Here is a 17147-nt window from a genome sequence, read left to right on the forward strand (position 1 = left end):
ATGACGTAGTTTTATTTTCTAGATTATCATTGGCACCTTTTAATTGTGAGTTGATTCCCCTTGCTGTCAGATTATTTATAGGATAACTTTCACTTGTCAATGTGTGTTTAGGATTTATTTCAATATTAACTTTCAAAAGGTAGAATAGTAAAGCTTGAAACATCCAAAGCGTTTGAAAGGATAAGATTAATTTTTTTGGTGTATTTTCTAGAGTAGAGATTTGAATGATTATATATTTTATGAGTCACACTAGAGATAATGGTAGTGAGCAAGAAAAACTCCCTGCACCTCACAGAGCTTACATTTTAGTGGAATGCTTTCAAGTTAGATATATCCAAAAGTCTGATTTAAAAAAACATTGACATGATAAGGCTTTGATGTGCAAATACACATTTTAAGTTTACTAATTAAAACCTCTCAGGTTTATTAATATGCACACTAGTTTGACTACAAATACGGTAAATTACATAGACTGAAGTGGTTTTTAGGCTTTTTTCCTAGACCAGAAATTTATTTATGTGATTGAAGTACTGATTTTAAAAGTAATTAAAGTTATGTAATTTAATAATGAGTGTTTCTAAGCACAGCCTACTGTGTATTTCTATAAAAGGGTATTTGGGGACTTAATGATTTATATTATAATTGCCTTCCTGATATTTCTGACTCTCGCCTTTAAGATTTACAGTGTAGATAATAATTAATAGAATTGCTTATTCACATTTTCACGAATGGATTGTTAGGTTTTATTTATTTTTATTGTACATTTACTTGCACATTTGTGTCTGAAATTACATTTACTCATATAAAATCATTTGCCTGCAGTCTTTTCAGTATATAGTCCATAAAATACAGATGTTTATGTCTCTTTTAACTTAATGAGATCTACCTTTCCTCTATCAGTGGATTACATTAAATGAGTATATCTTCTATAATTTATTATACCATGATTTAAATAGGATATTAATTTTTGTTGACAAAACACTAGGCACCAGCAGTTTTATGTAGCCCATAGTTTTAGTTTGAACTAGCTAGAATCCTCTAGTGTACAGTTTGACGAGTTTCATCTCACCTATTTAGGCTTTTTGGTGGTTTGATACTTGACATCAAAAGGAAAGCACCTTTTTTCTTGAGTGACTTCAAGGATGCATTAAGTCTGCAGTGCCTGGCCTCGATTCTTTTCCTATACTGTGCCTGTATGTCTCCTGTAATCACTTTTGGAGGGCTGCTTGGAGAAGCTACAGAAGGCAGAATAGTGAGTACAAAGATTGGTAGTGGCCAGGCTCTTAGCTCTTCAGAGGCAAGTGTCTGTGTGCATTTGTCTCACTATTCATACTTTTATTTGAAGAGTCTACCCACAGCATGATTAACCTGTCCCAAAGCAGACTTCCCCGAAAGGTAATTGCTATGGAAAACATGGGGAAGCCATTTGAACAGGAGAAGATGCACAGTTGAGGTAAAAAAAAAAAAAAAAAAAAAGAAAAAAGAAAAAACGAAAAGAAAAAAAGTTTGTTCTGGCTTGCTGGATGAATGGTTTTATAAATTGAGTAAAAGGCTTGTGTTGTCTTTTTCGGGGGAGGGCTGGGGGGAGACCTGTTGAACTGATGCTGGGTGGGTCATGGGTGGGGGATTTATCAATGGGGCTACTTCATATCCTGTAAGGCACCATAGCATTAGTTAGAGCCACGTGGTTAATGTTAACTCATCAGCCCTGGTGGGTAGGCCTGGACTATACTATTTGGAAGAGAATGTAATTGTGGACAATAATGGATTTTGAAGTGATGTTTACTTTAATTTTACTGTTACTAAGTCTGTGTGAAAGTAGCCAAAGCTTTAATTGGAAAGTATAACTGAAAACTGTATCCTATTTTGATATGACTAAAATGAAACATTTTATGTTTTCCTGTTCTTGGTAATACTGTACTAGGGGCTGTGGGAGGCATGATAACAGAACAGAGTATCTAGTGCTTTGTAAAATCCTGAAAGACATTTTTTTGTTTATATACATTTTAATGGCGTTTAAATGAGATGATCTATAATTCTTAAGTGTATTTTGTTTAATTATACTTACTCTTGGGAGAAAAGTCATTTTTTACAGATAAAATGTTAAAAAATAACCAAATCTCAGTAGTGATAATTATTCAATTGAAGTATTTCATGAGCTGAACATGCGATAAACCTGACAATTGAAATTTCCTTTTAACTCAATTTGTTTTTGATTATTTAGCTTTTTTTCCTTATTCTGTAATCATTGTATCAAAGGTATATATTATTAGTAAGTTGCTTTATGTGCTGTCACAAGTTGTACATGTAACTCTGCTGGCCCCTGTGGAAATGTGTCTTATCTGTCACCATCATGGAAATGCTGCATCTTTGCTCTTGGACTGTCACTCACTGCCTGCCCGTCTCATCCTGCTATTTAATACCATGTGCATGTGATAGTCCTTTAGACACTGGAGAAATATAGACAAGTGTAAGCCGAGCATGTGTCTTCTGTCCTTAAGGATCCTAACCTAAGAGAAAAAATTAAGGTAGTACGTATGTAGTTACTATGTCATGGTGTGCTGTGCCACATATGAGAGAAAGGAAGAGCTGTAGGAGTTGAAATAGTAGAAATAGAGAAATCAGGAGTATTATGGAGGAAAATGACATGGAGGTGACATATTTGTTTTCAGATGCTTTTTTGGAACTTCATGCAGAAATGGAGACTTTAGGAGGAGCAGCTCCAGAGTTTGTAGAATTGTAAGGAGGAAATATAAAGATTGAGAGTGGTTCACTTACAAGTGAGTTGAAACTGAGAACAGATGAGGTTAACAAGGGAGATAATTCATAGGGAGAGAAGAAGAGAAGAGTGGGAAGTTACTCAAACTTATAGAATGGAAGAGAGATGAGAATGAGGAGGAAAACCCCCCAGCAAATTAGAAACTGGCACAATCAGAGCTCTAAAATAGAAGAACCAGGATGATGTAATTTTGCAAAAAAACAAAATAGAGGTTTTTGAGAAGGAGGAAACATTAGCAAGGAATGTGTGATGCCCTACAGTGGAGAGGTATGTGGAGAAGATAAGGGCAGGGCTTCTGATGGGTAAAATGCAAACTCCTGAATGTAGGGCAGGGATGGCAGTGTAGTGGGGCTGTGATTTCTTTAGGGAATGACGCGTTTCAGTTTGGGAGTGAACATAGAAATAGTTTAAAAATTAGGGAAAAATAGGTCTGGGTAGAGGAACCAGTAAATGTGGCAATACTGGGGTGGAGAGTGCTGAAGGGAAGGTCTTCATGTGGCGCTTTCTGCTTTTCAACACAGCATTGGAGAGGGAAACCGTAATTTTGTGCCCTTCTGCCACCTGTTAGCCTTTCTTTATTTGCCGTCTATTTGCTTCTTTACTCAGTTTTTTGCTTTCTCTCTCTAGATACCATTTAGACATTTTTTCCTTTGATTTGAGCTCTGCCTAAATTCATTGCTAAATGTGCACATTCTAATTGAACCAAGGATTTTATAATGGCTTAGCAGTGTCTTCTAGGACAAACCTTTGTTGTCTATGGACAAGAAAAGAAATTTCTCTCACACAGTTAACAAATATATTGTTAATATGGACACTTCTTCATTTTGCCAAAAGACAAGTTTGTATGTGGGTTTGTTCCTATTTTTATACTAATGGTTGAATGATACTCTTACTTCATACTATTGTTTTGTGATTCTGATTTTGGAAGATGCTGTTATTGCTGATGATAAGAACTGCTACCATTTATTGAGTACATTCTGTATGCCACATGCTAGGCTTGCTTACGTGTTTTCACAAACAGTGCTTCATCAAATTCTCCTGGCTATCATCACCCCCATTTAAAAATGAGAAAGGCTGGGCTCGAAAAGTTTGAAATGTGGCCATGGCTTAACACCTAGTAGGAACCAGCCTTCCACTTCAAATCTGGTTCTAAAGCCCTGCTCTTTGCCTGCTGCTGTGCTGCCTCCCGATTCCAGGAGGATTGTTTCTCACAAGCTTCTTCTTTTCCTTGCCTTTACCGATGATGGGCTTTTCCTTTCTTGATAGTGCATTCCAGTTGACCTTGATGTTTGTGAATGGTAAACTATTTTTTCCTTTTCTTTCTGATCCCTCTGTCTAGTGGCATAGCCTATACCCCTTTACCATCTAATAACCTAATCAGTTAGAATGTAATGTTGGTAGTGATACGAAATTGACTTACTAGCTTTGATTTAAAATTTCTCTGAGTCTTTCATTTTCTCATTTTATCTTTCTTACCAAACTTTAATGATAATAAGATACATCCTCATTTATGCTTGCCATGAGTTTTTAAAAGAGATTTTCCATCTATATTATTTATGTTAAACATTTCGTTTTTGGTATCTATTGGTTAAGCCATATTAGATTAATTTCTTTAAAATGCGTGGAAAGTTGCTCTTTAGAAATCAATTTGAGAACGATATTTCTTAGCTATTTGAAGGAGTCTTTTTTGTAGCATACCATACCGAGTATTTAATGTTTTCTCTTTTTTTAAATGAACTATTACAGAAATATTCAAAATAATATATACATCTTTCTGTTCACCGCAGGCTTAAGAAATAAAACATCTGTAGATAAAGTTGAAGCCCTGTCTCTCTTCCATTTACTCCTCCCTTCTTGCCTCCCAGAGTATTGAGTTTTGAATTTGCAAAAGTTTGATTGCAAAAGTTCACTTCTAATATGCAAAAACAAAGCCATTTTCCCTATGTATTTAAAATGTATTTATAATTGTCTATGTTTAAGATTTAAACTTGAGACTCAAAGTTTTGTTTGCTTTATATTTTTAATGACTTGATTAGTATTTTTATTTTCTAGATGTCTTGCATGTATTGTAGTAGGTTAGAGATATGTTTATGATGTATTACTTTTATTCATTTCTTTTTTCCTTAAACAGAGTGCAATAGAGTCTCTTTTTGGAGCATCATTAACTGGGATTGCCTATTCGTTGTTTGCTGGGCAACCTCTAACAATATTGGGGAGCACAGGTCCAGTTTTAGTGTTTGAAAAAATTTTATTTAAATTCTGCAGGTACGTAATAGTTATCTACTTGTCATATGTGTTTACAAATGTGTATAAATTCTATATTGTTTATTAACTTTAGTTAAAAGTGCATTATATTTAAAGCTGAAAGAAACATCTGATCAATATTTATTTTTCAATATTTTTGGGCAACTGTGTGGTTGACCCTGCTCTGGCCCCTACCGTCATCCCTGCCCCAATCACCTTGAATATAAAACCAATGGATTTGAGTACTGATGAGCAAATCATTTGACGGGCAATAAAAATCCTTTGTACTAGCACATTTCAACCCAGTCAGAACGTGTTAATCTGAATTGTTTATTATATGGTTTGTTGATCTTATGGAGGAAGTTTAGGAAGAGGTGCATCTCCAAGGCCCAGGCTGCCTTTAACAAGTGGGCCTGTTTACCAGAGAGGAATTGCAGCAGGTGGAGTGAGATGTCAGTTTTCACTGGCAGGGTTGTTCACAGTGTGGAAGTCGATACAGGGTACTATGGCTTGTAGGCTTGGAATTTGACATCACCGGTGCTGTTCCTTTAGTGAGAGAAGTGTAGTCGAATATGTTAGCCTCAAACAACTTGATGCTATTAAATATTTGATTCATCCAACTCCTTATTTCTTCACTAAACAAACCGATTTTGATTCCAATCTGGCTTGCTGTGTAGACTAATAGCGAATGCTATGACCTGAAGTGTTTTAGACTCTGTGGTAGTAATTTCTTATTTTAAATTGAATTAAAAAATGAAGTCACGGGGCCGGCCCCCTGGCCGAGAAGTTAAGTTCATGCTCTCCGCTGCAGTAGCCCAGGGTTTCGCAGGTTCGAATCCTGGGCGCGGACATGGCACCGCTCATCGGGCCATGCTGAGGGGGCATCCTACATGCCACAACTAGAAGGGCCCACAAATAAGAATATACAACTATGTACTGGGGGGCTTTGGGGAGGAAAAGGAAAAAAAAAAATCTTAAAAAAAAAATGACGTCACTTTCTGCGGTGATACTGGTGGTAGAGTAGATGGTGGTGGTGGTGGCAGTGGGACCTGAGATGTGATTACCTATTGACACTAGAGCATCTGGGGCTTGAGAGAGTCACATCCAGTTGTTTTATAGACTTCGTGCCTGTCATTTACTCCTCATAACTAATTTCTAAAGTGAAGTCTTTGTTTTTGAAATATTTATTGCCTAGTAGATTTTCACTGTAAATCTTCTACATAAATAAAATATAACCATTAAATCTAATATTACGAGGCTAGTCTTCAGCTGAAGCAGAAAAACACAGAGAGCTTTCTTCAGTCATTATTTTGTCATTCTGTAATTTACTCTCTTCCTAGGAATCTCATGTTTTTATACTGTTCTTGTTGCGTGTTATGAAAATTTTAAGTACAAATACTATTGTGCATGCGTATGTTGATCATATCCACATTTTTCTTTCTAAACAGAGATTATCACCTTTCCTATCTGTCTTTAAGAACCAGTATTGGTCTGTGGACTTCTTTCTTGTGCATTGTTTTGGTTGCAACAGATGCAAGCAGCCTTGTGTGTTATATTACTCGATTTACAGAGGAGGCTTTCGCTGCACTCATTTGCATCATATTCATCTATGAGGCTTTGGAGAAGCTCTTTCATTTAAGAGAAATATATGCATTTAATATGCACAACAATTTAGATGAACTGACCAGCTACTCGTAAGTGTTTCTCTTTCCCCCTAATATTAAAATGTATTTTTGCAGAGATGTCTGAGCCTCAGAAAATGGTTTTTTTACAATGTGGTGCTTACTGTGTATCTAGCTGTAACTACCCAACTAGCCATGTGGAGGTTGACTACTTTGTTACTTGTTTGTTACAAAGCTCTCAATGGCTATAAATACAGTTGATTAAATTCAGTCATTCTTATTGAAATAACTTGTGTGTCTATTTTTGGTCTTCTTTTTGCATTGGATTGGCCAAGTTAAGTTTAATCATTAGGCAACTGTATTTGAATATTTTAATCAGGCAATTATATTGGATCCTCTATCCTTTAACCAAATCCTGGATGTAGGATATAATATTTTTATATTTATATATCCCTCATGTTTTACTTTTTTATTAACTTTTTTGAAGTCTGATAATTTTTATTGGAAGTTATTTTAAAATATATTTCAGTACACTCGCAGATGCTATTTAGTGGAGTATTTGTGATAAGAAAAGCATAAAGTGAAAATATTTTAAAACTTTAGAATACAATAGGATTTGAAAACTGTAACGATCACAAAAGGTTGGCAAATATATTCAATAAAAAATCAAATAGGTTATTAAAATTCGACATACCTAGGTAGATGTCTGTATTTGCCGTCTTCACCAGTCGTGCTTAGTGTAAATCTGATCCTGCATTTGCTTGATTTACATGGAGGAATGTTGTTACTGAAAAACAAGGATACAGCTTCCCTACTTGTGCCCACCTAAGCCCCAAATCTGTGTGCTCTCCCCCTTCCCTCCACACCTCTCCTCCTTCTTCCTTCTCTTGCCTGCCTTGTGCGTTCTCAGCTTTGGTGGACAGAGTAGGGAGGGATATGAAAATTCCTAGAAGACACTGACCTATTTGAAACTATCAGTGACACTTTGATGCCAGATCTATTTTGGGCTATCTTCTTTGCTTTTAAACTAGTTAATTTTTTTCATGTTATTTTTTATCTTTTCTCTTTTCCTGCTCCTTTGTCCTTTATGAAGCACGGCTTTTATAGCTAGTGCCATCCAGTTAGAGCAATATCTCCTTCTGGTTAACTGAGTAATTACATGGGAACATCATTTGTTCAGCCTACATTCTGTGACCACTTGCAGGCTCTGAGTAAGGAGTGTTGCATAATTCGTATCATAGTGTTACTTAATTATTCATATCATAGCCCTTTATATATGAAGAAACTGAGATTTGTGAATGTTAAAATTTGCCTTGAGTCAAACAGCTGGTAAATGACAGAGCCTGGAGTGAGTCAAAGTCCAGCTCCTTGCCTTTTCTCAAACAGCTCATAATTTAATTGGGAATATTCTTGTTTGTTTCTTTTCATTTTTTAAATCCACATTTAGAAGTTTCTTTGCTTGTGTGTGTCTTTCTAGCTTTGTTAGGTGAGTTAGTTCTGGATATGAACTGAACTTCTCTGATCTCCTTATGACTTTGCTGTTCCAGTCCTGATGAGAAACTATGTTTTATTTATTTCTTTAAGACTGAATCTTAAGATCAGGACAGGGCGAGCATGAGTTGGTAGGGCGTGTCAGAGTACAAAAAATTTATAGGAGTATAACTTTTACTGGGGACCTGTGCATGTGTTTGTGAGTGGGGAGGCAGCCGCAGCTACTATGGAGGTTAAGTAGGTAAGATTTAGTGGAGAGTGACCTTGCTAAACTGAGTGGTATCTTCTCATATGTTTAAAGAAAATAGTACCCCCCTAAGAACTATATATAACCAGTTTCACTGAGTAAACACTTTACTCATATTTGTATTAGTTAATGTTTTCTTTCTATAAGCCAAACTGTATTCCATTCCATTGTTTCTCATGCGTTTTCACTTTCTAGTCTTCCTGCTTTGCAACATGGGAAAAGGTTAAGACATTAAAAGCTACCATATTGTGTGATTGATTTAATAAAAGGTAAACATGAAATACGGGATCCTTAAAATTTTATCCTATTCTAATTTCTCAGATGTGTATGTAATGAACCTCCTAACCCTAGCAATGAAACTCTGAAGATGTGGAAAGAAAAGAATGTAACAGCACATGATATTTCCTGGGGGAATCTCACGGTTTCTGTGAGTACATTATGAAATAATGGATTTTGCAAATATTAATCTAGTTTTTTAGCTTTTTCTTAGTAGACCCAGATTTTCTTCTTAATTGATGAATATAGTATGTTTTCAGGATATAGTATTGTTTTGACCAAATAAGTTACCACATTTTTATGTATCATGCACTAAAAAGTAAAGGCTGAAAAGAATGAAGCTGGTAAGGGAGGTAAAGATGGACTATATTTGACTTGCAAGATACAGTTATTAAAAAGATGTGACTATACTTTTGGTTTCTAATTCTGCTTAGATTTATAAATTCAAACAAAATGCTTATTAGGACTGTGGTTGCACATACTGGAGTTGACCATTACATCAGCCTATATCCACTTGTCCTGCTGTCTGTTTATCAGTTTATCAGTTCAGAACAGCTTATTTAGAAGATCCTGAATACTCTGCTAATGTCCTAAATGTCAAACTGAACCTTATCTAACTTGGTAGAGAGTAGTCTGACTTAAGCACCAAGGGAAGAGAACAGAAAAAGGGCAAAAACATGTAATGAACACCTACTGTGTACTGAACACTATTACAAATTCTTGTATTTTGTTGGGAAATGTTGTCCGAGCCCTAGAATGTCTGTTTTGGACACCAAGGTTGGGATGTAGGAATAAAGGTGTAAAGTGATGCTAGCAGTATCGGAATTAAAACCACGATCCCCTGAGCTTCTCTGGTTCTCTTTTATATCATGTAAGCAATTATAAGTCATTCTTTTCTCCTAAAGGTGATAGTTAGCTCCTAACTATATAATTTGAAGGATATCATCTGAAATTTTATCCCATTGATAAGTCTGTGTTGCCCAATACAGTAGTTATTGGCCGCGTGTGTCTATTTCAATTTAAATTAAATAAAAGTAATTAAAAGTTCAGTTTCTCAGTTGCAGTAGTCACATTTCAGATGTTCAGTCACCTCATGTGACTACCGGCTGCTGTATTAGACAGTGATGTATTTCTGTAATCCCAGAAAATTCTGTCGGACAGTGCTGATTTAAAGCATTGTATATCAGTAAAGCATTGTAAATCAACTTAGAGTAATGCTTTATTATTTTACATTTAAAAAGTCATTTTTGTTCTGAAAGAACTAAAGTTAATAGGGGTGCTCAAATGAAAGTGATTTGTTAAAAAAAAATTCATTTCATGGTGAGTAGGATGTCTTAATATTATCAACATAGGTCTTTTCAGTGTTTTTTCTTGATATCCAAAAGGGCTGTGTTAGGTTTTTTTTTTAGTTGAAGCTTTTATTTCCATGATCCATGTTGTAAGTTTACTAATCTTAGCACATAGAAATTGAGAATAATGGAAACTGTGACTATTTTTCTTTGGATAAACTTGAGTTGTGTTGCTAAAGTGAGTCTCATTATAATATAAGGAAGATAAAAAGGACTTGAGTGGCATGTGCCTTGTTAATCTCTCATTGCCTTTTTGTTATTTTTTTCCCCTAAAAGGAAGATCTAAGACAGTATATTTCTATACTTGCATTATATTATGCTATATTGTTGATTTTATTAATGGAAATATTATTTCACTGGTCATGTTACTGCTCATAGTCCCATGCTTTAATCTCACAGTCTTGAGTCAAATCAGAAAAGTCAACCACGGTTTTTATTACTGATTTGAATTTAGTACTACAACCATCTCTACTCAGGATCATAAAAAGGCATGGCGGTAATTTTTGTTTGCTTCTTTTGTTTTAAGTGACTTGTTCAGGAGCAAAGGAAAGAGTAAAATTGTGGACCAGCAAGAATGCAGATGAAACATTTGAAAATTAATACTCACTATTAGCCTTTCACTGAAGGGAATATGGAGTTGAAAGGAGCATATGGCGTAACTTGGCAAGAATACTGTATTTCAGTTCAGTGGTTTAAGATGCCTATATTTTTCAAAGCATAATGTCTCTGAACTTAAGATGTATCTTATAATTGGTGGAGTGTTATAGTTAACTTGGCAGTGGTTTTTTCTTTCTAAGTAAACCTTAAAATAATGGTGTGTCTTACAATCAGTAGCATCTTAAGAGTCAGTGAAGTTCGTTAGTAATTTATTACATAACTAAGAATCCCCTTCATCCCCTTTTTCTGTTTTTTTCTCCTTTTTTCCCAGGAATGTAAAACCTTTCATGGTGTATTTGTAGGATCAGCTTGTAGTCTTCATGGACCTTATATTCCAGATGTGCTCTTTTGGTGTGTCATCTTATTTTTTACAACATTTTTTCTGTCTTCATTCCTCAAGCAATTTAAGACCAAGCGCTATTTTCCCACCAAGGTAATTGGAGTGTAATTTTGGAGTTCTGGTAATATTCATGTTTTTAGTTTTCATTTCCTTGGTTTATTTAAAAACAGTAATATATTGTTTGAGGTTAATACTTAATGTCAAATAGTTATAGAAGAATTATTCATAGCCAAAAACATATATTACATGTTTGAGCTAACAATAGGAAGATAACAGTACCATGAGAGATGGTAGGTTAACTGTGAAATATATTTCTTATCTTTTGGAAAAAATACTGGATATAAACATATTTCACTGACACATTGTTACTAATTAAAAACCTCATTCATGCTTTCTAAAGGCATATTTTAATCTGTGAAAGATATGAATTATTTTAAAAAGAACATGTTGTATTTCTGTTTATGTTAACTTAATCCCTTTAACATAGGTGCGATCGACAATCAGTGACTTTGCTGTGTTTCTCACAATAGTAATAATGGTTGCAATTGACTACCTTGTAGGAGTTCCATCTCCTAAACTTCATGTTCCTGAAAAATTCGAGGTAAGGGTAAAAACACTTGGCTATTTGTTACTTGGGTATACTAAACTAAAGTGAGAAACTTCCTCCTAAGTAGTTTTTTTAAGATATGCGTAGTCTCTGAAGATCTGATGCTTTGAAAGGAAAAGTTAATACATCAATTTTTCACATACATAAAAATGACAAGATGAAAAGAGACAAGTGAACCTTTTTGGGAAATAAGCAAGAAGGTATCAAAGCTAGTCCATCAGGCAGAGTAAAAATATCCATGGTGAGGAGTTGGCAGTCGTTGAAAAAAATTTGACCCTGCTCTCATAACAAGTTCATGATCTACTTTCCAGGCAAAAGAAACATTTTTATTCTTTTCTAAAAAAGTAACCAAACTTGAATTTATAAGAGTAGCAAGGAGATCTAGTTAAATTTCTAGAAGGATAGCATATCTGACAGTAATTGGAAAGCTCCATGTAACATTTTCCACCAGGATCAGGAGAGAGTCAAATGTGTTCTTCCACAAGAAAAATGAGCATCCATGAACCCTTTGCTTTTATTAGCAAACTATGGTTCTTTTTTGTACAGTATATCATATGCATAATATAGCATCCATTAATTATTTTCCCTCGTAAGTTGGAGGTCATAGCTTTTGAATAGTTTCTGGAATTTTCTTATAGTTAAGTATTGGTGTCACTGCTTATATTTACATTTAGCAAATTATGTGACTTCTTTTAGAAGCAGAAGTTTTAAAAGGGATTACAAATAAGGAATATATTGAAGATAATTTTAGTCTGTTTTATCTTTCATTAGGATAAAAAAAAATAACATTGTTTTTAAAACCAGTGGTCTCCAGAGTAGAGTGCAGGTGTGGAAAATGACCCACCAAATTATTTAGAAGGTCTATTTATATTTTTATCTAAAATTAAGAACAATTAAGCTTTCTAATATTTACTATATGAATTGTGCTATATGTTGAACCATTAGTAACATAACACACAAATCACTATAGAGCCATTGGGTTTATATACTCAATTTTATTTTTATAATTTTTTAAATTATTTTGCTGCTCAGAGTATATAATTAAAAAGATTTGGAGACTTTCTTTAAAAGCATAGATATTGAGCCTCTGCAGATTTTAGGCCATTAAGAGATGACTATATGAAAGTCATTCTGTTTTTACTAAGTCTTACAAATAAGTGAAACTGTAAACTAATATTGATTCAAAGTGTTGATATAATTTCCTATAATCCTGGCCCCAGTTCCTTATTCTGGTTCTTAAATACATCCTTGTTACTCATTTATTGATTTAGCTTTCAAGAAGCAAACTGATTTCAAGGGGCGTAAAATACACTTGGGGAAACAAATCAGGGAACACTTGCTGTGTGCATTGTATAAGTAAAATATTGCTTATCCCTATGCAGTATGAAGCAGTTTAATGTACATTAGTGTAGGAAAATTGGAATACCTGAATTTGAAAATATTAAATTTTCCTTTTGCATTGGCACATGTTTTCATGGAGAAAAAACAGGCTTAATTGAAGTCTAGGTAATGAAAACGTATGTTTAAATTTCAATATTCTCCAAGAATACTAAACTCTTATGATTTTTTATGGTTTTTTGCTGTAAAACAAATTTTATGTTACAGTATTGAAATGTATTAGTATCTGATAAAGTGCCAGATTTCTGTCAGTAGATGATTTGTCCTGAGGCCCAATTCTGATTTAGTACTGACCTGGCCAAGGTCACTATTCTTGGAGGGTCTCTAAAGCAGTTTAGTTTAGGAGTTGATCTAGTGAGTAGATTGATTTCACTTTATATGAAGAAGATAGGAACATGTTGAAATGACACTCTGCTTCCCTTATCTATTCCTGTATAACAAACCTCCTCAAACATAATGCTTTTAAACAACCACCCTTTATTTGTTCATAAGTCTTTGGCAGTTGGGACTAGGCTTAGCTGGGTAGTGGCCTCGTCTCTTGTTTTGGGATCTTTCATGTGGCTGCAGTCATATGTTGCCATGATGGGGGCAATATGGCCTCATTCACATGTCTGGTACCTCGGTTCAGATGGCTAAAACGGCTAGGGTAGTTGCCTCCCATCCCTCTCTCACCACCTTGTGTCTCATCCTCAAGAAAGCTTATCCAGGCTTGCTTAACAGCTTATCTCAGGATTCCAAGAGGGTTAAAGAAGAAGCTGCAAGGGCTCTTGAGGTCGAGTCAGAAATCACACGGTGTCACTTTGGCCCTCATTCTGTTGGTTACAGTAAACCGTAGGTTCAAGGAGAGGAGACTCTACCTCAAATGGAGAGTGGCTACATCACCTGGACTAGGGACCTCCGTCTAGGGATGGGAAGAATTCCTGTGGCTATCTTTGCAAATAATTCACCATACATCCTAAGATTTATTCCAGTTCTTTCTGATTGATCCCTTGGCATTTCTTGGAATAGACACAGTCTATGCTGTGGAAATTTTGTGCAGTAGGAGAAGGAAACTTTTTTTCTTTTTTTTTTTATGTTTGATTTTGTAACAGCCTACTGATCCAAATAGGGGCTGGATCATAAGCCCATTGGGAGAAAATCCTTGGTGGACCTTATTAATAGCTGCTATTCCAGCTCTGCTTTGTACCATTCTCATCTTTATGGATCAACAAATTACAGCTGTAATCATAAACAGAAAGGAGCACAAATTGAAGGTAATTTTTAAATTTTGTCTCAAGTATTATAATTTCTTCAGGAGTTTGAGGTGTTTTCATAATGACTAGAACGTTAAAAGATGTAACATGGAAGTTAATTTCCTCTCTCTTTATAAGTAGTATAGAATTTTAAACTAAAAGAACGATTTAGACTTATAAATATTGGTGTTCATTTCCCTTTTCAGAAAGGAGCTGGCTATCACCTTGATTTGCTCATGGTTGGTGTTATGTTGGGAGTTTGCTCTGTCATGGGACTTCCATGGTTTGTGGCTGCAACAGTGTTGTCAATAAGTCATGTCAACAGCTTAAAAGTTGAATCTGAATGTTCTGCTCCAGGGGAACAACCTAAGTTTTTGGGAATTCGTGAACAGCGGGTTACAGGGCTAATGATTTTTATTCTAATGGGCCTCTCTGTGTTCATGACTTCAATACTAAAGGTAAAATCTGTTTATTGCAATGTTTTAAAATCTTCTTTACTATAAAATTTATACTTGGTTGTATGAAAATAAAACATTAAAATATCTAAAGTCAGTTTCATTTCCTAGAATTTGCTTGGAAAATAATATTTTGGTATGATTTTCAGTATAGTGGCCATTTTAGTGTTAGATGTATCATTTAAAAAAAAAGAATAGGAGTAAAGACTATAGAGTTTTGGAAGGAGTTAATTCGTAGCTTAGTTATGGTCTAAAAGAAGAATATACCCAGAGGATTTTATAGGCATATTAGAGGAAGTAATATTGAAAGATGGATGAAAACTTAGTTAACTAAAATGTAGAAGTAACATTGCTATTAATTAAATCAGTGCATTCTTCCTGATAAACTAAATGAAACACAAAGTAGTAGCACTCATTAGAAAAACAAATACAGCTAATATTATAAATGAAGCATGTAAGAAATTATCTTTTATGTTAAACATCTTTTAGTCAGTCTGATTTTTACTATACACATCCTATTGAAACTAGTGATTTACAAAAACTCACAGTGACCATAGTAGACATAGTTAAATATCTAATCAGAAGTTTTCTATTCATCATGAAAGAGCTCTCTTTTTTTTTTCCTTGATGTTTTGCTTATTTTGTTGTAAAGAAAATTGTGAAGAGTTGTATACCATTTATAAATTAGGATACAAACTTGGGGTGTTTATGTGTGCATGTGTGTGTTATGTATTAAGTAAGAAAATTATAAATACTAGAATTCTTTGGCCTCTTTGTGGATTTTGTAGAAGCCAGGTATTCACCAAATATCTGTTGAGTACTTACCTGTGCACTGGGGAAACAATAATAAATAGGATACATTATTATCTACTTTTAAGAACTTGCAGTCTAGTTGGTGAAGCAGATAGGTGAGCGGGCAGTTCCCACGTAGTGCTGAGTGTGCTGGAAGAAGCGCTTGCGGCAACGGAGGACTATTGAGTGCGGTCGTACGGGGCTGCCCTCCCTACTGATGAAGACAGTTGCCCTTTAAATTTTGTGAATAGTTTTAAAATTTTTAAAGTATTAACTGCATAGAAGCGGAAAAATTGAAGTAGAATATCAAGAAAGCTCTAAATTGAGAAGTTAGTCTCCATATTTTCCCTCAGTTTCCAAAGGCAGCTCTCCAGAGGTAAACTCTTTTGACTTTGTTTTTTAAGTTATTTTGGTGGTTATCACCATTATGATTTTAAATACTTTTGTAATTTTTTCACTTTATTATCTTTAAACTGAATCTCTTTATCTAAGAGTGATTCTCAAAGTCTGGTCTGAGGACCTCCAGATCCTCCCCTTTCCAGTTACATAACTGTGTGAGGCTGGATTTTCTGCATGTGCCTCAGCCAGAACAACACTGAGCAGATTGAAATGCAGATGCAGATAGGAGAATTCAGTTGTCTTCTGTTAAGCCACCCACTAAAGAGATTTACAGAAATACAAAACAAATCCTACTCTTCTCACTTTATTTTTTTTGAAATTATAGTTTTTCATAAAAAATACATTCTTTATATTAACTTGTAATGGATTTATTATTATTTTTAAATGAATTAAATAAAGTTTTTCTTTTAATTTCTAATATGGTGAATATCTATTTATATCTTATCTATATATATCAATATCAATACATATCAATACATATCGATATATATAATCAACATAAGCAAAAGTATTTGGAGGGAGGGTCCTCAGTACTTTTTAAGAGTGTAAAGGGGTCCAGATCCAGAAAGTTTGAGAGCGAGTGACCTAAGATTATGTCTTTCACGAGATTAAGCATGCTTAAGTGCTCACCTTCCCAACTCTTCCTTCCATCACCTGCCTTTTGTTGGCTATGTTTTTAGTTTTATTATTGTAGAGGTTACCAACATTTACATTCTGTGCTGTAATTACAATTAAATCTTCTATGCTTTTTCTGTAAGTTAAATTATAAAAACGTAAACCCGCTGGGAACACATAAACCATATTATGATGATATAAACATTCGTGAAGGACTAAGCAGTGATATGGGCCTGCATGGAGGCAGAAACATACCCTATTTCAATAAGCTCCTTCTGCTTGAAAAAAACAGCCCAAATCTCAAGACCCAATAAGTTTTCTTAATATCTATTAACTTCCCTTACTTAAAAAAAGAATTGTACATACACGTTCCACTTTTTCTTGTATTTCTTTTTTGTATAGCTAGGGGAATTCCTTGAGTAACTTTTTCGTATGCAGTAACATGGGTGGTCAACTTTCAGAGATCTTGCATGTTTCAAAATTACCCTCACATTTCATTGATAGTTGGATATACATTTCAAGGTTCAAAATTATTATTTTTTGAGTTGTAAAGTCATTGTTTCCTAGAGATCAGTGGTCTTAACAAGAAATCTGATCCCAATTTGGTTTTTGTAACTTCGGAGGCATTTTTTTTCTTTTCTAGA

General features: G+C 34.6%; 1 protein-coding gene across 9 annotated transcripts in view; it reads left to right on the forward strand.

Moving 5' to 3' along the window:
* The window catches only part of SLC4A7 (solute carrier family 4 member 7), a 102196-nt gene that overhangs the window by 68480 nt on the left and 16569 nt on the right, over positions 1-17147 (forward strand). For 8 of the 9 annotated variants that reach the window (XM_046661377.1, XM_046661407.1, XM_046661436.1 and 5 more), the window contains 8 exons: positions 1078-1252; positions 4911-5044; positions 6472-6717; positions 8705-8810; positions 10937-11098; positions 11493-11606; positions 14102-14263; positions 14449-14700. In XM_046661377.1, coding sequence (XP_046517333.1) covers positions 1078-1252; positions 4911-5044; positions 6472-6717; positions 8705-8810; positions 10937-11098; positions 11493-11606; positions 14102-14263; positions 14449-14700 — 1351 coding nt within the window. The remainder of the gene's footprint in view (positions 1-1077; positions 1253-4910; positions 5045-6471; positions 6718-8704; positions 8811-10936; positions 11099-11492; positions 11607-14101; positions 14264-14448; positions 14701-17147) is intronic. The other variant, XM_046661426.1, reaches the window with a different exon arrangement.

This window comes from Equus quagga, chromosome 1 (assembly GCF_021613505.1).
Source record: "Equus quagga isolate Etosha38 chromosome 1, UCLA_HA_Equagga_1.0, whole genome shotgun sequence".
NCBI lineage: Eukaryota > Metazoa > Chordata > Mammalia > Perissodactyla > Equidae > Equus > Equus quagga.